Source organism: Phacochoerus africanus, chromosome 6, assembly GCF_016906955.1.
Source record: "Phacochoerus africanus isolate WHEZ1 chromosome 6, ROS_Pafr_v1, whole genome shotgun sequence".
Lineage (NCBI taxonomy): Eukaryota > Metazoa > Chordata > Mammalia > Artiodactyla > Suidae > Phacochoerus > Phacochoerus africanus.
The window spans coordinates 125,345,035-125,370,079 of record NC_062549.1 but is presented as its reverse complement, the minus strand read 5'-3'; the positions used below and the strand labels follow the sequence as shown (position 1 = coordinate 125,370,079).

The following is a 25,045-nucleotide window of genomic DNA, read 5'->3' as shown; positions in this document are numbered from 1 at the left end:
TCCTTTTTTGGTCTTAAGTTTTCGATCAGGATCAGTTTCTTACATTCCTTCAATTTCTCTTTATATGTGATCATATTATGTAAAAGGAAAGTTTGAATGATGAGAGTAGGTATTCTACTGCACTTAGCAAACTTTTCAGAACCAAAGTGGTTTGTATTTGCCAACTGTAGGTGGCACTATGCCCAAGGGAGACTGCAAATGTTTCTATGCCATACCATGTATGTAGAATTTTACTTTTCTAGAATTTAATCTTGGTGGAACCTTTTGCTTAAACCTTTAAGAAAAAAAAGTAGAACATTTTTCACTGAAGCTTTCTTAGAGTTTGACGTAAGTGTTGAGAGTAGATAAATATTTAAGCAATTGAAGTTTTAAGTATTATCAGTTTTGTTCAAAACCTCTGTCATTATCTCCATAGGAACTGGGAGGTGTCTGATTTTTTTTTTTTCCCTTAAAATAAGTTGAAGTTTTTAGTCACAAGGATGACTAAACTTATCTTTAATTTCTCCTTTCCCAAGCTCATGAAACTCTTCATTCAGTTATATTAAGAACTAAAAAAACCCAAATTTATAACACACATTGCTGTGTAACAGCAATGTGCATTAGCATAGCAAAAGAGTAGGTAAATGGAGTTTGCCACCTAGTAGGAGAAAGAAACATCTGGTATATAAAGTAAAAATAATGTGCTCTAAAAGAAAAAAAATGGAATTTAAGGAGGTGAGGAAGGCAGCATTAGCCGTCTCTTTAGAGATGCGTGTTTATGTATACGGGCGGAAGGGCATTTTGGACGGAGGCAACGCCGCAAGTGAGGATGTTGAGGGCCCAGTAATTGACTAGGATCAAAACTTTGGCTGGATAAACAAGAATCCAAGGAAATAAATTTGAAAAAGTGGAGCAGGTTCGGGTCATAAAGAACATCAATATCTAGAGACTTAGAACTTAAGCGTATGGTGAGTGGGGAGCCATGAGGGTTTTCTGAACAGAGCGTGGCCTTCGATGTCGTGTATCTGCGGTTTGGTGGAGGTCAGGGGGAGGGAGGGCCACAGAGACCAGAGGAGGAGGAGACCAACTGAGCTGTTACAGGAATAGGAAACAAATGAAGTAAAGCGATGGAAAAAAAGAAAGGGAAAAGTGGAAAGATAGCACAAAGGTGGAGTGAGCAGATCTGCAAAAGATGAAGACATGTTCGGTTTTGATAACAAAGGGGTGTACGCTTTGGAGGCTCAGAGGATAAGGGCTGGATACTGGTCCGGGCTGACAGACTGGAGCACAGGTGAAGGCCGGGTGGCTGAGGAGGGTGAGTTGTGCAGTGTTTTGAGGTGCCGGAGGGCATCCGTGTGAGTGTTGTTCGGGGAGTCTTGGTACACTTCGTGCCTGTCCTTGGCCTCTGTGACACTGTTCCCTTGACTGTTCCATCTTTGTGTGTTCCTTACAGATCTTCACCTGCCTACCTTTAAATGTTGGTGATACTCCGAGTCATATCCTTAAGCTTCTTCTTCCTTTACTCCAGGCCTTTACTCTCCTAGCCATAGGCTTGGGGCAGACGTCCCGTTTACCCAGCTGTGCCATGCCATACATGCTTCGTTTTCTGCTTCTTATGGCATACACAAGGTTGGAAGGCCGCGATCGGTACATTCTTCCTGAATCATCTTCTTGGCGTCTATGACTTCGAGTCTCATTTTCACAACTCCGGCATTCAAGCCCCAGACAAGTTTATGTAACTCTCCTGACTACCCTAAAGAGCACAAAGGCATGTCAAACAGCTCGTCAAAACTGAATTTCTCCCTTTAATCCCCACGTTTAAGTCTTTCCTCTTTAATTATTTTTTTGTTTTGCTTTGGGGTTTTTAAAAAATTTCTTTCTTTTATTTATTTTTAAAATAATTGATTTATTTTGCCTCACCTGTGGCATGCAGCGGTTCCCAGGCCAGGGACTGAACCCGCGCCACTGAAGTAACCTGACTAGCCACAGGGGAGCTCTTTAATCTTGATGATAGCACTGTCGCCACTTACTTAGAGTCGGCAGACCGAGTCATTTAGAATTTCTTTCTCTTGACATACCTACTCTTTCTACTGCTTAATCAATATCTGACCCGGCAGAAAAGGCATGTAGTTTTGTATGTACTCTTTTCCCATTCCTTGTTGGACTGAGAAAACAGGTACATGGGGCCCCGTAGGAACATACAGTTTGAACTGTTCTTTCGTTCACGCATCCACTGTCCGTTTTGTCTGTTCGCCTCCTGTGCTCACCCCTATCCTGTAATGTAACTCCCTTCTTCAAGGCTCTGCTTCAGCTAGTGTGATTTAGCCAGAATTGATAGGTGGTAGAAGCTTGGATTTAAGTTCCTATAATTCTAAGTCGCCAGGATTTTATGAGCTTGAGCCAGCTAAAGAGAGCAACTCAAGGACCGGGGAAAACCAAAAGAGAAATGACCTAATGAAGTTTCATACACCAGGACACTCTGGTCATCAACGACAGCAAACTCAGCCCAAGCTGGCCGACCCAGGATGTTAGCACACATGCGAGCCATCCAAGAGGAGGTCCGTCACTTAGACTCTCTTTCCGTGGTTATCGTCACCTGTAGTAATGGAATATTGCATGAAAGCTTTACAGTTAACGGGACTGCAGAGTTTGCTCTCCACTTGGCTCGTCAAGGCAGCATGTGCATTGCTTACTTCTTTCCCTTCACTGTATCCCAGGTGTCTGGTGTCTCAGTTTGTCCACTCTTTGTATTGTCTTTGCTCTCAGTCTGGCTACCAGGAAGCATCCTTCCTGGAAGCCCTACAGCAGCTTAGGTTGCTCTTTTCTGAATGGCTCGCTGGTGGGGGGTAGGGATACTGTGATTGGTTTGGTCAATGAAGACGCATCTCTGGAGTTCAGGTCAGTTTACAAGCTGAAGGACCCCTCTACCACGGGGACAGATAAAATAGATTTTGGTAGGTGAGCCACAATTTCAGCCATACTTTACACTGATAAAAAAGAAGAAAAGAAATGAGGTAAAATTTCAAGTGAAAAATGTTTATTTTACAGTATAATAATTCCCCAACCAAGAATATTCCAAAATTAAGGAGCATAAAAAATTATTTTGTTTTCATAGTTTCTGACCTGGAGGGGTTGGGGCGGAGTCAAATTCTGGAGAATCAAGATGAAGTATCTTGACTGTACTGTTTTACAAATGTGTGCATCTAGATGATTCCGACCAACCCCTGAATGACCTGGCTGTGATGCATCCGTCCAGTGACAATGACACAGTGGTGTTAGAATCAGAACGTCAGGTTCCTGTGCCAAAGGTAAGAGCGGGTATTACTTTTTCTCACCGATCTTGAAGGGATTGAAACCTGGATATACAAGTGGCCCAAGTATTTTAAGCCCTAACTTGAGTGAATTTTGGGTTTCTAAGCCTAATTTTTGCCTGTGTAAATTCTGTAATGTTGGTATTTGTCAGCTCTTCTGATTTTAAAACATGTTATAAAACTGTCAGACTCTGCTGTCGGAGATTTCCTTATGGAGTCTTTTGTGCACTTAATCTCAAACCACGTGCCATGTCATGCTTCCAACAAGTATTCTGGATGTTTGAGATACACTGGATACATCAGGTACCATTCCAGACATTTGAACCCAGTAGTTCTCAGAACCCGACCATGAGTGAGGTCCTCACATATGGGCCCCCCTGTTTCTCTCCTGCCTTTCCTTCCATTCTTTGCTTGTTCATTAAGTACTTCCAGGGACACAGCTTGCTGTTTGGGCACTCTTTTTCACTACGAGAAGCGCACTGCTTTAGCCCTTGTGTTTTCTTATTCTTAGAATCTCTGACTTTCTTACATAATGCTCTGCTACTCAGAAAAGATGACCCATGCTTAATTTGAATCTTTTGTGATTGACAGGAGCCATTTAAAAAGTGTGTTTTCTGATATCCAACATACATTTTTTACATTTTTTTGTTTGAACAACGGAAGTGTCACCTATGTCCCCTTTAGGATGCAAAGAATAGTGCAGCAGAGTTTCTCAAGTATGAGGTTTACTGTGTACTAATATCTTTGTTTCTAATTTAACGAAACTGTAATGTTGGCTGACTCAGTAAAGTTTGAAAACAGTAAGAAAATTTTCAAAAGGGCATTGAGATTACAGCAAAAATATGCAGCAAGACATCAAGTATACGCCATACCCTTGAAGTTTATGCTCAAGGTAAAAATGACATAAAAGTGACAAAATACTCTTGTTTATTCCTAATGCTTAGCACATAGTAAGAACTGAAATCTTGAAGTGAAAGCTTAAGGAGGAGTGGGATTGAGCGGCTTTTTCTCTTTACAACAACTGTTTCTTTTCATTCTTGACACTGTTTCCTATCCTTGCTCACTCGCTGTCAGCAGTGTTACCACAAAAGAGAGAGGCTACAGGAGTTCCTGTGGTGGCTCAGTGGTCAACGAATCTGACTAGGAACCATGAGGTTGCGGGTTCGATCCCTGGCCTTGCTCAGTGGATTAAGGATCCGGCATTGCCATGAGCTGTGGTGTAGGTTGCAGATTCGGCTCAGATCCCGCATTGCTGTGGCTGTGGTGTAGGCCTGTGGCTGCAGCTCCGATTCGACCCCTAGCCTGGGAACCTCCATATGCCGCGAGAGTGACCCAAGAAATGGCAAAAAGACCAAAAAAAAAAAAAGGAGAGATAGGCTACAGAATGTTGGTGCTAGACAAGAGCTTTGAGAATTAGTCTTTGTGAATAAACTGTGGTCCAGACAGTCCAAGCATCTTGCCTGAAGAAGAGCTGATGTTAAAATACAGCATTGCAACAACCCCCCCCCTCTTGTTTTACTCAGAAGCACTAGCTTTGTTCTTTTCTTATTCACGTATTTCTTCCTCAAGAACAGCTGTCCCTTCCTGCAGAAACGTATCCATCTCTGCTCCCTTACTTTGCTTTCATTCAGCAGATTTTTGTGGAGCTCTCCTGCCATCTCTATAGTCTCTATTATTCCTTCTGTCTTATTTCCCTGCTGCCTGTTTACATTTTAAATCAGGCTTTCTCATCTGTGGCCTTATTGACATTTGGGGCTGGATAAGTTTTCATTGGGAGCAGGCCTGTACATTGTAGGATGTTTAGCAGGAACCCTAACCCCTACCCCCTGCTACCATGTGACAACCAAACACTTTACTGATATTGTCAGATGTCATCCCCGAGCAGAGGAGAATCACCCTTTTCTGATGCTGCTTCTGCATCTACTAAGATGGTCATGTGATTGTTAACCTTCGTTTTGGTCATGTGGTGTGCATCATGTTGATTGACTTGCAGGTGTTGCTGTGGAACTGTTCTGTGACCCTGGAATAAATCCCATTGGATCACAGTGTATCATCCTTTTAATGTATTGTTGAATTGAAGTATGTTTTTGAGGATTTTTGCATCTGTGTTCACTAAGGATATTAGCATGTGATTTTCTTTTCTTGTTTTGGTATCAGGATAATTCTGGCCTAGTAAAATGAGTTTGGAAATGTTCCCTCCTCTTCTGTTTTTTGGATGTGTTTGAAAAGGGTTGGTATTAATTCTTATTTAAATATTTAGTAGAATTCTTATTTAAATGTTTAGTAGAATTTACTAGTCCATCTGGTCCTGGACTTTGTTGGAAAGTTTTTGATTACTCCTTCAGTCTCCTTACTAGTAATTGATCCGTCTAGATTTTCTGTTTCTTCATAACTCACTTTTGATAAGTTGTATGTTTCTAAGCATTTATTTCTTCTTGATTGTCTAGTTTGTTGGCATATAATTGTTCATAGAAGTCTCTTACAATCCTTTATAGTTCTGTAGTACCAGTTGTAATATTTCCTCTTTCATTTCTTTTATTATTTATTTATTTATTTTTATTTTATTTTTTGTCTTTTTAGGGCCGCACCTTGGCATATGGAGGTTCCCAGGCGAGGGGTCTAATCGGAGCTGTTGCTGCCAGCCTACGCCAGAGCCACACAGCACCAGGTTGGAGTCGCATCTGTGACCTACACCATAGCTCACGGTAACACCAGATCCTTAACCCACTGAGCAAGGCCAGAGATCGAACCCGCAACCTCATGGTTCCTTGTTCTATTCATTTCCACTGCGCCACGATGGGAACTCCCTCTTTCATTTCTGATATTATTAATTTGTCATTTTTTTCCTTGATAAGTCTAGCTAAAGGTTTATCTATTTTTGCTTATCTTTTCGGAACACCAGCTCTTAGTTTCATTGATCTTTTCTGTTTCTTTTTAGCCTCTATTTCATTTATTTCTACTCTGATCTTTATTTTTTCCTTCATTCTACTAACTCTGGGCTTCATTTGTTCTTCTGGTTCCTGGAGGTATAAATTAGGTTTATGTAAGATGTCTTTCTTTCCTTCTTTGCTTTTTTAGGGCCACACTTGTGACATATGGAGGTTCCCAGGCTAGGGGTTGAATCAGAGCTGCAGCTGCTGGCCTACACCACAGCTACAGCAATGCCAGATCTGAACTGCATTGCAATCTACACCACAGCTTATTGCAACACCAGATCCTTAACCCACTGAATGAGGCCAGGGATTGAACCCACATTCTCATACTAGTCGGATTCATGACCACTGAGCCATAATGGGAACTTCCTCTTTGTCCCTTGGTGTAGGCATTTATCATTATGAATTTCCCTCTTAGAACTGCTTTTGCTGCATCCCATACTTTTGGTATGTTGTATTTCCGTTTTCTTTTGTCTCAAGGTGTTTTTTTCTCTCGATTTCTTCTTTGGCCCATTGGTTGTTCAGTAGCATGTTATTTAATCTCAATATTTGTGAATTTACCAGTTTTCTTTTTATAACTGATTTCTAGTTTCATACCATTGTGGTTTGTAAAGATACTTGATATGACCTCAGTCTTCTTAAATTTATCAAGACTTGTTTTGTAGTGTAACATTATTCTGGAGAACATGGCAAGTTAACTCAAAGTGCCATCGAGGCATGTAAAATCCAGTGCCCAATATGGTAGCTACTAGCCACATATGGTTATTGAGCCTTTTAAATGTCTAGTGCAACTGAGAACCTAGGTAGAACATATTTTCTAATATTTTCCAACTCAGTTCAGTTACTGGAAAACTTAACGGTATTTGGAAAGTTTGATCATGTATATCTACTTTTCAACTGTAAGTTTTATGAAGTCTAATTACAGATCAATGGTTTCTAATCAAAATTTAGCATTTGAATTGAAATTAACTATAAATGTAAAATACCAATTTATCCTGATTTCATTTTGAAGCAATAATGCTTTGGATATACTTGGCGAAATGAAATATATTATTAAAAAAATTTTTTTTGTCTTTTGAGGGCCACACCCATGGCATATGGGGGTTCCCAGGCTAGGTGTCAAATTGGAACTGTAGCTGCCGGCCTAGGCCACAACCACAGCCATGTGGGATCCAACCCTGCACCGCAGCTCACCTACACCATGGCTCACACTATTTTTTATCTATTTCTGTATCAAAAATTACTGCTTTTCTTCCAAAATTTAGCTGACATCTTCAGACATAAACTGAATCACATATTTCTTGTAGGATATAAAGATCAAGAATGCAGACTCTTGGAAAAGTTTAGGCAAGCCAGCCAAGACATCGGGGGGTACTGAAATCATCAGATGAACTTTTTAACCAATTTAGAAAAGCAGCAATAGAAAAGGAAGTAAGAGCTCGGACACAGGAACTAATACGGAAACACCTGGAACAGAATACAAAGGAACCAAAAATACTTCAAGAAAATCAGAGGTCTGTAATTTACTGGAATAGTGGAGACTTTGGGAGAAATAGACATACACTTTAAATACATTAAATGAATGCTTGTAAGTGATCATGATTCAGCTGTTCAGTAGACCACAGAGAAGATTATAGTTGCAAAAAGTTATTTTTTTTATCTTTCTTGGTAGGTAGTAGTACCTGTTTTGAAAATGATAGAAATATTCAAGTGATTCGAAAGCTCTTAAAGATACTAGTATCACTAAATTAAAAAGACAGTTATTTTCTAGAAATGTCTTAATATTGTTTCCATTCTATATGCAAGGATACAGTGGTAAACCTTGGCCATAGTTTTCCAAAACCTTTTCTTTGTTAACATAAATTGCCTGATGCGCAACTTGATATCAGAAATCTTAAAAATAATGTCATAACGTGAAAAAGGGTATCTAGAACATTGCTTTATATTTGTCATTTAATGCGGTCCCTTTGTAATGAAAACTGTTAAGGAGCTTGAAACCTACTTTGAACTTTTTAATACTTCTTTAAGGGTTCATGGATTCACTCAAGAATCTTTTCCAAATAAAATGCAAAACAAGCGTCTTGCAGAAGAGCAGAAAGAACATCAGCTGTCACTGGAAGCTCAAGATAAATGCAAACTCTGGCTCAAAGACCGTAATTTGGCAAGGGAGAAGGAGCAGGCGCGGAGGAGAAGAGAAGCAGTAAGTGAACGTTGTGTGTGAACTCTAACAAAGGAAAGACTTGGCACAGCACTTGCTTTGCATGTTCAGAGACGTATTCTGGGCGGTTCTTCAGTGACAGTTACTTCTTTAAGGATCAGTTTCTAAAATCAGAGTAAAATTCAGATTTTATAGTCAAAAGTCACAAGCGTAGTACAATAATCGAACATCTAATCCTGGAACTGCCAGCTTTGGTTTCACGTCCTGGTTCTGCCATTTACTAGACTTTGGGGCCTGGGCTGGTTATTAACCTTCCTGTGCCTCAGGTTCCTTTTCTGTAAAGTAGGGATAGGAACGGGAAGCGGTGAACTAAAGTGACAGGTGTTAAGCGGATCTGAAAATGCCTGGCCCATAGGCAGCTAAAGATCACAGTTGTTATTCTTGAAAAATCTGTAAACCACCTATGAATTGTGGCCGCAAGATATGCCATCTCTATTTATTTAGTTGAACACTAGATGAAGAGTTACGTGTCAATTATGTCTTAACAAAACTGGAAACGAAGAAACCAAAAAGAGACTTGTGTTTAGGGAGTCTTCAATATATAGAAAGTGATGTTTTACAAAGCAGAACTGACTTGCTTCTTTTATCTGTGGATTATTTGGAAGTGTCTTATTTAGTTCCCAGATATTTGGAAATTTTCTGGCTAGTGAAAATAATAGAAAATTCGTAATTTCTAATTGAATTCCATTGTGGTCAGGGAACATACACTATCTTGAATTCTTTGAATTCACTAAGACTTGCTTCATGGTCCACTTTTGATCTACTTTGATAAATATTCTGTGTGAATGTGAATTCCGCTACTGTTGGGTAGAATATTAAACACGGCAAGTTGGTTGATTTTTATGTTTTTCAAGTCTACTAAATTTTCTGCCTATTTTTTTAATTCAGTGAATTTTATTATATTTATGGTTGTACAACCATCATCACTGTCTGTTTGTTCCATCAAATACTGAGACGGGTGTGGGCATCTAATTACTATAATTACAGACGTCTTTACCCTTGTAATTCTATCAATTGTACTTCCCGTATTTTGAAGCCGTTATTAGGTGCATAAACATTTAGGATTGTTATATTCTCTTGGGTAATTGATCCCCTTTTCATTACAAAATTATCTTTATTCCTGGTAACATTATTTGCTCTGAAATATAACCACTTCATTTTTTTATGACCAGTGTTGGCATGGTGCAAAAATTTTTTCCATCCTTTTAACTTACCTGTGCTTTATATTTAAAGTGATTTTCTTGCAGGCAACATATAGTATAGTCTTGCCCTTTAAAAAAAAATCCAACCTCTGCCCTTTATAGGAGTTCACGCTTTCGGTGTGATTACTGATATGTTTAAGTTTTAGTCCATCTTGCTGTGTGTGTGTGTGGTCTGTTCTTGTGGGGTTGTTCCCCTGCATTCTTTTAGATTAATCAAGTATTTCTTATGATTCCATTCCATTTCCTTTATTGGCTCATTATCCAGTAACCCTTTGTTCCTTTAGTGGTTGTTGACGTGTTTACAGCATAAACTTTAGCTTGTCACAGTCCTCTTTGAAGTTCTATGTAGTAGAAGAGCCTCTGTTTCTCCCCTCCCAGCCTTTAGGCGGTTGTTTAAGCAGTGAAATTATCTCTAAAAGTGTTCAGCGATATGAAAAAAATCTTATATTTGCCTATGTAGTTACCATTTCCAGTACCCTTCATTCATCTGTCTAGATCTAGGTTTCTGATAGAATTTTCCTTTTCCCTAGAGGACTTCCCTCGAACATTTCTTACGGTACAGGGTCAGCTGGTAATGAATCCAGCCCTTCTATACCTGAAAATATCTTTGTCACTTTTCATGAATAGACTTTATTTTTAGAGTGCTTGAGATTCACAGCAAAAGTGAATGAAAGTATAAAGAGTTCTCACACATCCCTCTCTCCCCTCATCACTACACGACGTCCCCACCGTTTACACCCCCTATTAGTGTGGTATGTTTGTTACACAGTCTGTGAACCAGCATTGACACATCATCCTTACGCTTAGCTTATCAAGCAAAGTCCATAGTTTACAGCAGGGTTCACTCTTTGTGTTGCATTTTCTGTAGGTTTTGACAAATGTATAATGACATACATATCAACCATTATGGTAATACCAGAAGACACTCCCTTTCCTAAAAGTCCCCTGTGCGCCTCCTGTTCACTGCCTCCCTCCCGAACCCCTCTCAACCACTGGTCTTTTTACTATCACCATAGTTTTGCTATTTCCCAGAATGTCATATAGTTGGAATCGTTATATATAGAGATATATATATATAGCTAGCTAGCTAGCTAGATCGATCAATCGCTCAATCTTTTTTCAGATTGGCTTCTCTCACTTAGTTACATACATTTAAGCATCTTCCATGTATTCGTAGAGTGGTAGCTCTTGTCTTTTTCATGCTGAGCAATGCTCCATTGTAGAAGTGTGCCACGGCTTATCCATTGGCAGACATCTTGGTTGCTTCTAAGTTACAGCAATTAAAATAAAGTGGCTGTGAACAGTTGCGTGCAGGTTTTTTGTGTGGATATGTTATTAACTTATTGTTACTAAAAATGTTTTTGCTGGATATCCAATTCTAGGTTGTTAGTATTTTTAGGGCTGCACCCATGACATGTGGAGGTTCCCAGGTGAGGGGTCGAATCAGAGCCTCATCTGCTGGCCACAGCCACAGCGACGCCGGATCCTTCACCCACTGAGCAAGGCCAGGGATGGAACCCGCAACCTCATGGTTCCTAGTTGGATTTGTTTCCCCTGGGCCATGATGGGAACTCCAGTGTCTTTTCTTTTAGTACTTTAACGATGTCTTCAGTGTCTCATTGCTTGCTTTGTTTCTAATGAGAAATTTAATGTCCTTGTTCCTGTGTATAAAACATGCCTTTCTTCTGGCCGTTTTTAACACTTTTATCTATCACTGGGCTTCCAGTAATTGTTCTTCCGGTTTCGTGTGCTTTTTTCGAGCTTATTGGAGATGTGTGTTTATAGCTTTTATCAAGCTTAGAAAACTTTTGGCCATTAGTTCTTCATATTTTTTGTTTTCTCTCTTTCTGCTTTTAGTGACTCCAGCTACTTTTATATTAGGCCACTTGAAGTCATCCCATCTCAGACATTATAGCTGTCACCTTTAGAAGTTTGATTTGGGTCTTTTCCATGTTTTTAGTACTTCTGTTACATTTGTGAACAAATGGAATACAGTTATCATAACTGGGTAAAGGCTTCTCTGCTAATTCTGACGTTGATGTCGCTTCTCGACTGGCTCTGATTGGTTGATTAATTTCCTTTACAGATAATGTTTTTTCTGCTTCTTTGCTTACCTGGTAACCGTTGATGCCAGAGGTTGTAAATTTTACCATGTTGAGTGCTGGATGTTTTGGTAATCCTAGGAAAGTCATGTGCATTCATAGGACTTAAAGGAACATTAGTTCCAGAAGAAAAAAGCCATTGGCTTTGGCTAGAAATGAATTTCCTGGGAAATAATATACAAAGCTTCTTATTTACAGTATGAAGGCAGAAACAAATTGCATTTAGCAGTGTTGTACCATATGGTGGGATTTACTTTAGAGCAACATGGTCTTATGAAACTTTCTACAGTGATAGGAATGTGCTTTATGCAATCAAATACAATAACTAGCCACACATGTTACTGAGCCTTTGAAATGTGGCTGATGCAACTAAGGAACTAAATTTTTTATTTTAATCTCAATTAATTTGTCTGGGTTTTTGTTTTTTAGGAGTTCTTTATTGAAATTCCATTAGTATTTTACCAGAAGTACTTTTCTAGTGATCTAGAGATTCTTCCTTTTGATACTCACGAGGACCTCACTCCATTCACCCGCAAGTGATAGGTGTCTCAGCAAGCTACCTGCCACCTAACTACCCAACTAGGCAACCCAGTGCAATGTATAAAATCCAAGCATTTTTCTGGAACCCACTGAAATATGACTACAAATGCCACCTCTAGCAGCTTAGCAATTAACAACCTACTCTCATTTTTGACCCCCCAAACATTCAGGCTGCTGCTACACGACAGATGCACACTGTGAACAGCTGCGGTGAATGGACACCTCTGCAGAGTCCCCGAGAGTTCCCCTTAGGCCAGTTCCCCTGACACTGCTTCTGATCTTAGATTTGAACAGTTGAAATGTGTATATTAGGACCACTGAGAAAGGAAAGCTTGTGGTGTCCGCGGCCAAGAGCCTTAGTTACTAGTTAGTATTTCACTAGTGGTAGCCGGGGTTAACTACTGATTGCCGGGGTTAATAACTGATTGTTATGGGTAATAACAATCAGTTCTGTACTAGTAATGATTCCACAAGTGCAGGTCTAGTCTCGGTTAAGGTTCAAGAACTTGGAGTTCCTGTCGTGGCTCAGTGGTTAATGAATCCGACTAGGAACCGTGAGGTTGCAGGTTCAATCCCTGCCCTCACTCAGCGGGTTAAGGATCCGGCGTTGCTGTGAGCTGTGGTGTAGGTCGCAGACAGGGCTTGGATCTGGCGTTGTTGGGGCTGTGGTGTTGGCCGTCGGCTACAGCTCCGACTAGACCCCTAGCCTGGGAACCTCCATGTGCCGAGAATGCGGCCCTAAAACAGAAGAAAAAAAAGAACTTATCCTTTTTTGTCCAAGGCATCTTTAAAGAAATTTTCAAAGAGTCACACATAACTTTTTAATATGCTTTTGGTAGATAACATCATAATTCCAAAATCTTCTCCCACAGAGCCAGAGATTCCTTTCCAGGGAGTCAAGCAACTGGTTGCAGACTGGCACTTCAACCTCCACTCTGGGCTGTTACTAATTTTTTTTTTGTCTTTTGTTGTTGTTGTTGTTGTTGCTATTTCTTGGGCCGCTCCCACAGCATATGGAGGTTCCCAGGCTAGGGGTTGAATCGGAGCTGTAGCCCCCGGCCTACGCCAGAGCCACAGCAACGCGGGATCTGAGCCTCGTCTGCGACCTACACCACAGCTCACGGCAACGCCGGATCCTTAACCCGCTGAGTGAGGGCAGGGACCGAACCCGCAACCTCATGGTTCCTAGTCGGATTCGTTAACCACTGCGCCACGACGGGAACTCCCGCTGTTACTAATTTTTAAAAAACAAAACATGTTGTGAACTTTCCTAGTTGGTATCATTTCAGATGTGGCAAAGACTAACTTGTATATCATGGGCATTTAGAGAAGGCTTCAGAGAGTAAGGAAACATTTTGTTTCTTTTGTCTTAAATAGCCTGCCATGTACTTTAGCTTACTTTAAATAGATTTTTAATGTTTAATAAGCAATCTGGTTGATCTTCATAAATAATCTGTATATAAAATAAACGTGGTGAGATAATTTGCCTTAGGTTACATACACAGTTAGTAATTGGCAGAATCATGGAAAGTCCATGGCTTTAACATTAATATTATAGGTCTCACATAGGTAAGATACTAGTCCATTCAGAAAATAATTTTAAGTTCTAGCACTATGTTGGCTAGAGAGATACATGAAACCATGTAATCTTAGTTTATGTTAATATTAACACTGAGAACTTTCTCTCTTAGGTTAAATTTGTTTTTTGTGTTATTCAAAGTTTTAGGTTTTATCATGTAAACAATATTTTAACAAAAAAATAAGATTGTATTTAAACAGAAATAAAAAAATATGTACAAATGTGTTATTAAATAAATTGCATTCATTTTGTATGTTCCACATGTTGTATAATCATTTTTTATGTAGATATAATGAAGGCATAAACTTTTAAGGTATTATTTACATTTTTCCTTTCTTTTCTACAGATGGCTGGTACCATTGATATGAATCTTCAAAGCGACATTATGACAATGTTTGAAAACAACTTCGATTAAAACTTTCTTCATTAACCATCAACTGAAAGTGAATAATACAAAAGATTAAAATGCATATGGTAAAATGATTGCTTTCGGACACCAAGATACCAATCTTATATTGTATTTTGACTGCTCTAAAATGATTAAACAATTTTTCACTTCCATTTTTAATAGCTATATGTTCATTTTTTATGACATAATTTACATAAATTTTATAGCTTTGGATCTCTAAAAATTGAATCAGTTCCCAAATGTTGTTCATTTTACAAATAGTATACTATATAGGCCCTACGAAATAAAAATCCTAAAGAAATGGTCCCTTCTTGTATGAAAAAAAAAAAAAAGAAGACCATATAAGGGTATCAAAAATACAATTCTTGTTGGAGTTCCCTGGTGGCTCAGCAGATTAAGGATCCAGCATTGTCACTGCTATGGCTCGGGTCATTTCTGTGGCACGGGTTCCATCCCTGGCCCAGGAACTTCCCCCTGCCACAGGCATGGCCAGACAACCCCATGAGTCTTCGTAAATGTTCTGATTTTGTTTTTTGGAAGGTTTTTCTTGGTTTGGGGTTTTTTTTTTTGAAGGGTTGTCATTTAATGGAGTTCAGACAACTCCTTTTATGGAGTGAAGGGTCCTTTTGTAATGCAAATAATATTTCAGTGAGCCATGATTCTGTTGTGGCTTTCTTTAAATGAAACACACTTCTGCTTACGTGCAGTGTTTTATTTTTTATTTTTTTTGCTTTATTTTTAATTGATGTAGAATTAACCTAAACACTGTGTTAGTTCCAGGAGCACCACATAGGGATTCAGTATATCTACAGTACAAAATGATCACAAGTTTTTAACTTTTAAAACAAATATTTTATGTGCCTTCGAAAAATATCTAGAACCTCTAAACAAATAACATTTGGTTTTGTTGAGTGTCGGGTTACGTAAGATTCTCTGTTGGTTCTATATTCAAAATTTATGCCAAAATTTAAAGAAAATATTACCTATGGTTTGAAAGATGTTGAATTTGAGGCAAAATGACTAACATTAATTATTAATTATGTATGTAAATTTCTATAAGAACCCATACATTTCTTAATATGCATATGTGATAGCAATGGATGTCTAAATTTTTACATAACTATACTAAGTATTTAAATCTGTAAAATATTTTTGTTTCATCATTCTCAAGTTGCAACTATGTGTATAAATCATGTGTATCAGTTTCATGTGTTTTAAAATTTGGGGGCTCTTAAAGTATAACATTCAGGCACTATTACAGTATCATCTAAAGTAAAAATTCAAAGTAGATGTGTATGATAGAAAGTTTTCTTGATTTCATTTGTTTATCTAATTAATATGATTAATTTTTAAAAATATCTTATCAACCATTTTAAAAACATGATTAACTAGTGGCTAAAATATAGCCAGAAACATATATAGATTATGTATATATTCTGATCTATATTTATGTAGTATATAGTCTTTTTTTAGGGCCACACCTACAGCATATGGAGGTTCTCAGGCTAGAGATTGAATCAGAGCTGCAGTGCTGCCCTATGCCGCAGCCATAGCAACACCAGGTCCAAGCTGCATTTGTGACCCACACTACAGCTCATGGCAAGACTGGATCCTTAACCCACTGAGCAAGGCCAGGGATTGAACCTGCATCCTCATGGATACTAGGTGGGTTAATTTCTGCTGAGCCACAGTGGGAACTCCATATATATGTATATACAATCTTAGATATATCAGAAATGCATAGTGGTTACCTCTAGGTGATGGGATTACAGGGGTTTTGTTTGTTTCATTTCTGTAGACTTCGCAGTATTTTCTAATTCACTTAAATATTATGTAATGCTTTTAAGATCTGTGGGAAAGTTTCTATTTTGTAGACAATAAAAATAGAAAATTAGAATTTACTTAAAATAAAGAACTGACTTCTGTCAGGACAAATACCATATGATATCACTTATGTGGAATCTAAATATGGCACAGATGAACCTATCTATAAAGCAGAAACATATTCACAGACACAGAGAACAGACTTTGTGGTTGACAAGGGTGAGGAGGGGAGTCTGGGGTTGGTAGATGGAAACTATTCCATTTAGAATGGATAAGCAGTGAGGTCCTATTGTACAGCACAGGGAACCACATCCAGTCTCTTGGGATAGACCAGGATGGAAGAAAATAGAAGAAAAGGAATGTGTGTGTGTGTGTGTGTGTGTGTGTGTGTGTGTATACACACACATATCCATGACTGGATCACATTACTGTGCAGCAGAAATTGGCACATCATTTAAGTCACCTATACGTTAATTAAAAAAAGAAGTTACTTCTGTCAAATCACATTACATTGTTCAACAACTGCCTTTAACTAATAAAACTGCTCAATGACTGCTTTGTCTACATCTTAAAAAAAAAAAAGTTCAGCCTTATTTACATTAAGCAGCTTACTTGAGAGTTTCCTATAAGCATTTGGAGCAGCCCTTAGAGAGAACTGTGTTATGGTCATCCACGTTCAGTTTACGCAACTTAACACCTTAACCTTTGCTCAGTCCGTGAGGGGGCTGGCATTTTGCAGATACTCAACAAAATTGTGGTAGGTTCAAATCAGTTTTGCAGAAAAAATAGTGATTGATAACTGATCCTTCCTATATTATGCATTATTGTTTAGTAAATTCTTTGGTTTCTCTTAACTTCTTGCCTGAAGTTTACTTCATTCCCTTTATAATCAACCTTTTTGCTTTTCCCCCCACCTCTATTTGTTCTTGAGTTGTCCTGGAAGTGTGGTACCTGGACCAGCTTGCATCACCTGGGAACATGCAAATTATCAGACTTCGGACCAAACTAAATCAGAACCTCTGGGTGTGGGGTCCAGCAAGCTATAGTTGAACAAGTCCTCCAGGTGGTTCTAATATTTACTAAAGTTTGAGAACCACTGGTCTCACTGAACCCCAGCTCTCTCCTGAAAGCTCTCATTTAGTGCCTGTTTTTTTCACTGATGTTTTCTTACCTTTGGAGGGCTACTTGCAGACCCTTCTCTCCCTTCCTCAGTACGCCAGTTCTTCATGATCATGAGACTGTTTACCAGCAGTAAGTTCAATCCTCCTGTTGCTCAGAGGTTTCAGTGTGCGTTTCAGTCCTTCTCTAATCGACACTTTGCAGTTCCTTGATCTCTGCTAATGATCTTAAAGTCTCATCACCCTTAGCCATCCGTTTTGTCATTGCCAATAACAGCAACTCTTCCTTAGTCTCAGTTTCAAGCATCCTAGTCTCTCACTACTTCTGTCTTTTTCTAGTTTGCTCCAGATCTCACAATCCATTAGTCCCCGTGCCTTTTCACAGTACCTTCCCCTTCCACTCTCACTGCTCTCCTTATCTAGAGTCCATAGTGTATTACTATGTATAATCACTCCCTTGCATATACTCTTTTTTTTTTTTTGGTCTTTTTGTCTTTTTGTCGTTTCGAGGGCTGCATCCAGAGCACATGGAGATTCCCAGGCTAGGGGTCTAATCGGAGCTGTAGCTGCTGGCCTACACCCTACACCACAGCCACAGAAACGCCAGATCCAAGTCACGTCTGCAACCCACACCACAGCTCATGGCAACACCAGATCCTTAACCCACTGAGCGAGGCCAGGGATCGAACCTGCAACCTCATGGTTCCACTGTACCATGACAGGAACTCCCCTTGCATATACTCTTAATCCATTGCCCCGTCCTTTGTTGGCTCCACTTGGCAAACTCCCATCTTTATTAATCTGACTGGCTGCTCAGTACCCCTGAAACTGCTTAGAGAGAGACATCTATTTCTGGCAAGAGTAACAAAAAGAAAAAGACACAAATCACTATAGACCCCAGAACCATTAAAAAGATAAAAGGGAAAACTACAAATAACTTTGCACCCATAAATTTGAAGAAATGGAATTATTCAAAAACCATAAACCATCAAGACGCATAATTGATGTGAAATAATCTGAATAGACCTGCACCACTAAAAATGCTTTAATTCACAGTTTAGTGGCTTATGGAAGAATACCTCCAAGTCTATATGATTTCACCAGAAAGTTATACCAAAGAGGGATTAACATCAATCTAAAATAGTTTCTTCCAGAAAAAAAAAAAAAAAATCTATTCCAGAAAATGCCTCATCCCAAAATTGGCCTATTCTCTAATTTTTGTCAACAAGACAAATTTTATCAGCGAGAACAGGGAACACTTCCCACCTCATAAGGCCAGTATTACCCTGATACTGAAATCAAAGAGAGTATCAAAAAAAAAAAAAAAAAAAAGCCAAACAAAAAAACCTGGTAGACCGTCATCTCTAAAGAACTTAGATATAATAAAAATTCAACAAAATACTAGAAAACCAAATCCACAATGTATTATGAAAAGAATTAATACACTTTGATACAAACAACGTATACAACTCAAAAGCAAAAAAAACCAACAACCCAACTGAAAAGTGAGCAAAAGACCTGAAGAGACATTTCTCCAAAGAAGATATACAGATGGCCAACAAGCACATGAAGAAATGCTCAACATCATTGATTATTAGAGAAATGCAAATAAACTACAATGAGGTACCACCTCACACCAGTCAGAATGGCCATCATTAAGTCCACAAATAACAAATTCTGGAGAGGGTGTGGAGAAAAGGGAACCCTCCTACAATGTTGGTGAGAATGTAAATTGGTACAACCAAGATGGAAAACAGCATGGAGGTACCTCAGAAAACTAAATATAGAACTACCATATGACACAGCAATTTCACTCTTGGGCATATATCCAGACAAAACTTTCCTTGAAAAAGATACATGCACCCGTATGTTCACTGCAGCACTATTCACAATAACCAAGACATGGAAACAACCTAAATGTCCATTGACAGAGGAGTGGATAAGGAAGATGAGGTATGTATACACAATGGAATATTACTCAGCCGTTAAAATTAAAAGAAATAATGGCATCTACAGCAACATGGATGGACCTAGAAATTATCACAAAGTGAAATCAGACAATGAGACACCAATTTCAAATGCTATCACTTACATGTGGAATCTAAAAAAGGACAGAATGAACTTTGCAGAACAGGTACTGACTCACAGACTTTGAAAAACTTACGGTTTCCAAATGAGATAGTTTAGGGGGTAGGGGGATGCATTGAGAGTTTGGGGTGGAAATGCTATAAAATTTGGTAATGACTGTTGTACAAATATAAATGTAATAAAATTCATTGAATTATAAAAAAATAAAAAATACAGGAAGTTACTTCAAATTGATAAGGAACAAAAAAAATCTACAGCTAAAGTTATACTTGGTGAATGCTTTCCCCCTACATTTGGTACAAGGCAAGGATACCCACTCTCACCACTCTTATTTAATGCAGTACTAGAAATTCTAGCCAATGTAATAAGGCAAGAAAAAAGAAGTCACAGGAATTAGAAACATGAATGACTTCTACTGCTTCCATTAGTTAGCATTGTTTTGGGAAATTATAGCTAAAGAAATAACACCAAAAACAAAAGTTTTATTCATTTCTAATTTTAAAGTAAATGGTTGCAGGATTTCATCATAGACTATTAATTTTGCTTTAAGGATTAGCTGCTAAAATTTTGCATTTAATTTTCTACACAAAATCTCAAGAAATCCAAAAAACTACACATAATAGGTGATTTATGTGGGGTCACAGGATACAAAGCATACAAAAATCTTTCTTTCTTTTTTTTTTTTTTTTGTCTTTAGGGTCGCACCTGCAGCACATGGAGGCTCCCAGGCTAGGGGTCGAATAGGAGCTATAGCTGCCGGCCTATGCCACAGCCACAGCAACATGGGATCTGATCCATGCCATGTCTGAGACCTACACCACAGCTCATGGCAACACCAGATCCTTAACCCACTGAGCAAGGCCAAGGATCAAACCTGCATCGTCATGGATGCCAGTCAGATTTGTTTCTGCTGAGCAATGACAGAATCCAAAACATACAAAAATCTTATCTAAAAGAGTTCCCTTGGTGGCTCAATGTGTTAAGGATCTGGTGTTATCACTGCTTTGGCTTGGCTCGCTGTTGTGCCATAGGTTGGACCCATGGCCTTGGAACTTCTATATTCTATGGGTGCAGCAAAAAAAAAAAAAAAAAAAAAATTATGGCAAAAAAAATCCATAAGTTTTGAGGCTAGGCAAAGAGATTTTTATATTTTATACTAAAAGAATGAGCCCATAAATGAGAAATTGATAAATTGGATCTTTTCAAATTAAAATTTGCTTAATGAAAAGATAAGCTATAAATTAGGGGAGTTTCCATCATGGCTCAGCAGGTTAAGAGCCCTATATAGTGTCTGAGGATGCAGGCTCAATCCTTGGCCTTGCTCAGTGGGTTAAGAATCCACTCTTGCCACAGACTGTGGTAGAGGCTGCAGATGCACCTCGGATCTGGTGTTGCTGTGGCTGTGGCTTAGGCTGGTGGCTACAGCTCTGATTTGACCTCTAGCTGAAGAACTTCAATACATTGCAGGTGTATCTGTAAAAAGAAAAAAAAAAAAGATAAGCTGCAGATTAGGAACAAACATTTGCAAACCACATATCTGATAAAGAAACAGCATATAGGATATATAAAGAATTCTCAAAACTGTAAAAAATTTAATTAGAAAATTGGCAAAAGACATGGACAAAATTTCATCAAAGAGAATATGCATAAGGCAAATATACACATGAAAGCATGTTCACCATCATTAGCCATCAGTGACAACTAAATTGAAACCCCAATGAGATATCACTGTAAATCTATTAGAAAGGTTAAAATAAAAATAATAGCATGAAATGCTGGCAAGAGTAAAGAAAAACTGTCACTTACACATTGCTGGTAGACACATAAAATGCTACAGCCACTCTAAAAACCAGTTTGCAGTTTCTTACAAACAAAACATATAAGGCCATATGGCCTAGCATAAATGATAACTTATGTTCACACAAAAACCTGTACACAATGTTCATAGCAGCTTTTTTAGTAATAGTCAAAAACTGGAAACAGCCCAGATGTTATTTAATACGTAAATTGTTAAACAAATTGTAGCATATACACACTGTGCAATACTACACAGCAGTAAAAAGGAATGAACTATTGATACATTCAATAACTTCAATTTCTAGGGAATTGTGCTGAGTAGAAAAAAAAAACAAAACAAAACACCTGAATAGCTTATATACTTATGAGTTCATTTAGATAACTTTTTTTTTTTGTCTTTTTGCTATTTCTTTGGGCTGCTCCCACAGCATATGGAGGTTCCCAGGCTAGGGGTCAAATCGGAGCTGTAGCCGCCGGCCTACACCAGAGCCACAGCAACGCGGGATCCGAGCCACATCTGCAACCTACACCACAGCTCACGGCAACACCGGATCCTTAACCCACTGAACAAGGGCAGGGACCAAACCCGCAACCTCATGGTTCCTAGTCGGGTTTGTTAACCACTGCGCCACGACGGGAACTCCTAGATAACATTTTTGAAATGACAATTTTGGAAACAACAGATTAGTGGCTGCCAAAGGTTAGGGACAAGGTGTGGGTATGGTTATTACAGGACAACAACCTTGTGGTAATGGAGGTATTCCATATTTTGTATTCGTGACTCTGGTGGTGAGTACAGAAAACTACATATACAATAATATTATAAGCTAAAAACTAAAAAAAAAAAGAACTAAACTTACTGTGGTAATCATTTCACAATATATACAAATAGCAAATCATTATGTTCTATACCTAAAACTAATACAATATGTCATTATATACAAATTTTTTAAAATTAGGGAATCAGGCTTCCACTTGGGATCTAGAAAGCTGGAAAAAGCGTTGCTCCTACCATTACAATAAATTAAAAAGGCAGGAAACTTTTTTTTTTTTTGTCTTTTTAGGGCCACACCTACAGCATATGGAGGTTCCCAGGCTAGGGGTCTAATCAGAGCTGTTGCTGCCGGCCTATGCCACAGCCACAGCAACTCGGGATCTGAGCTGTGTCTAGGACCTACACCACAGCTCACGGCAATGCCAGATCCTTAACCCACTGAGCAAGGCCAGGGATCAAACCTGCAACCGCATGGTACCTAGTCAGATTTGTTTCCACTGTGCCACGACAGGAACTCCAGAAAACATTTAATTCACAACTTTTCTGAGGACTGACATTACAGGATAACCAAATAACCTGAAATCTAAGAAAGGACAAATGCATCAAATGTCATGCAGACAAATGACATTAGCACTGGTTTATCTGAGAAAATACCACCAAATGCTATATCATCTGGCAACAATAATAACAAAAAAAATCATAAAACACTTGTGACAAATTGCCAAAAGCTGGATGGAGGCTACCTTGAGAATACAGAACTCGGGAGCACAAGAGGAATCTGAAACTATTTTCAGGCTCCTCTCCACAGACCTCATCAGTTCTTACAAGAAAGACCTGGGGAAGCAGGATGAGTGTTCTGAGAAAGCCATCCTCTTGATACAGGCCTAGAAGAGGGAGCAGCAGATATAGGAAAAGCACAAAGCCTCCTGCCCCCATCCTTCTCCTATCTTCTCTACAAAATACAAGCCTTAAGCTTCTGGAGGAAGAACAGCAAACTCTATCAACTTTAGGGCAAAAATGAAGACCCACTAAAGCTGGGGGAAGGAAATAGAAATAAAACTTCTAATCATGGGAGAGAGGCAGGAAATACACGATGAGTTTAGACCATCAGAGTCCCCCTATCACTGGGGGCAAGGAAAATTGAGATGGTCCTACCCTGATATCCAAAGACATTTTGGCTGCTGATGAGGCTGAATTAGGACAGCAGAGAATGCTCCTCTCTGTCATGCACTTGTTATCACCAGGGTAAAATGTATTTAATAACAAGTAAAAATGGTCTACTCCAATCAGAGGAGCAGAGCTTGGAAAGAGACCATCTCTGTAACACTAAGCATAAAGAAAGACTTAAGCATAAAGAAAGATAAACATGTAGCAGCTTTTGAGAAAAATTAACTGGGAAACAAGGACCCACTCTTACAGTAACTCCAAAGAAATTTAAAATCTGTGGTGTGCCAAAGACAATCAGAGCAGAAATAAATCCAAATCCAGCTCAACTTGTGACTAGATTAACCCAACCTTTACACTAAAGGCCTAACAAAAGAAAACATGTGTCCATTTCCAGGCATAAAAACATACACTTTTGTCTATTGTCTAACACGAAAATGTCTTTCAACAAAAATTATGAGGCATACAAAGAAACGAGGGGAAAAAAAAAAAAAAAATCCCACTGTCAAGAGACAAAGCAATCAACAGAAACGGACTCTAAGATGACACACAGCAGGAAGTTAAAGAATGTTAAATTACTAGGATTAATGTATTAAAAGTTGTAGAGGAAAGATGGACAACTGTTCTCAGATGAGTAATTTCAACAGAGATGGAAACTATAGGAAAAAATCAAATGGAAATGCCAGAAAATGAAGAATATGGAATCTCAGAAAAACAAGAAAGAGAGATAGGACTGGGAAATATTTGAAGGGATACTAGGTGAGCGTTCTCCAAAATTAATTTGTACTGGGGGAAAACCCTCCATTGTTTCTTCTCCTGAGCAGGGAAAACCCTCAGTTCTTCCTCCTGTGTGTCTCCCTTACTATTGACACAGACACCTCACTTCCCGTCACCAAATGCACGTGGGGTTTTCCCCCAAGGAAGCAAGTTTACCAAGGTCTCCATATCCGAGCCAAAAAACAAACAAAAAACAATCATGTGAGCATTTGGAATCAGTAAGTAACTGGAAATTGAAAAAGTAGCATTTATAATAAAATTTAAAACGTAATACTTAGGTTTACATCTTACAAAGTAATGCAATATCTGTACATTTATAAAAATTGATAAAATGAGTCAAAGTAGATCTAAATAAATGGAAAGTTATATCATGTTCATAGATTGAATTCAATATTGTTAAAAAAATCTCTTCTCTCAAAATTAATAGATTCCATGTATTCCAATCAATAACTTCTGCTAAAATTGACATGCTAATATTAAAATGTGTGTGGGAAAGTAACTAGAATAGATGAAACAATTTTGATAAAGAACAAATTTGAATGACGCACACCACCTGAGTTCTAGACTCACTATACTACTTTCAGTAGTCTTGACAAGTGTGTACTGGAGAAAATATAATCCTATGGATCAATGAAACAGACTAGACAGTCCAGAAAGAGTCCCACAAGTCGAATGATTTTCAACAAAGGTAAAAAGGCAATTCAATCGGGGAAGAATATTCTTTTCAACAAATGGCACCAAAACAACTGGATATCCACATGGGAAATATAAATGGAAACCCATACTTTGTATCTCATGCAAAAATTAACTGGAGATGGATCACAGACCTAAATATAAAAAATAGAACGATAAAATTTCTAGAGGAAAACATAGGGGAAAAGACCATTGTTGACCTTGAGTTAGGTAAAGATTTCATACATGCAAGACCAAAAGTATTGCATATAAAAGAAAAAAGTGATAAATTGGATGACATCAAAATTAAGAAAATTCCGCTCCTCAGAAGACCCTAAGAATGAAAAGGAAGACTGGAAGAATATTTGCAAATCACAAGATGTGTGGTAAAGGTTTTGTACTGAAAATATACAAAGAACTCCCAAACTCAACAGTAAGAAAACAAGCAACCCAATTTTTTAAAGAATCTCAGTGAAAGATTTTGACAGATGCTTTGTCAAAGAAGAATATATTCAGGTGGCACACAAGTGCATACAGATGCCCAACATTATTAGTCA

The 25,045-nt window shown here is 38.5% G+C and overlaps 1 protein-coding gene across 1 annotated transcript in view; it reads left to right on the top strand.

Annotated features, from left to right (window-relative positions):
* Nucleotides 1–14,279, top strand: part of BRDT (bromodomain testis associated) — a 45,502-nt gene extending 31,223 nt beyond the window's left edge. Inside the window, 5 exon segments of the mRNA XM_047783092.1 lie at nucleotides 3,187–3,287; nucleotides 7,531–7,590; nucleotides 7,592–7,737; nucleotides 8,252–8,423; nucleotides 14,211–14,279. Of these exon segments, the coding sequence (XP_047639048.1) occupies nucleotides 3,187–3,287; nucleotides 7,531–7,590; nucleotides 7,592–7,737; nucleotides 8,252–8,423; nucleotides 14,211–14,279 (548 nt within the window).
* The last annotated feature ends 10,766 nt before the right edge of the window (nucleotides 14,280–25,045 follow it).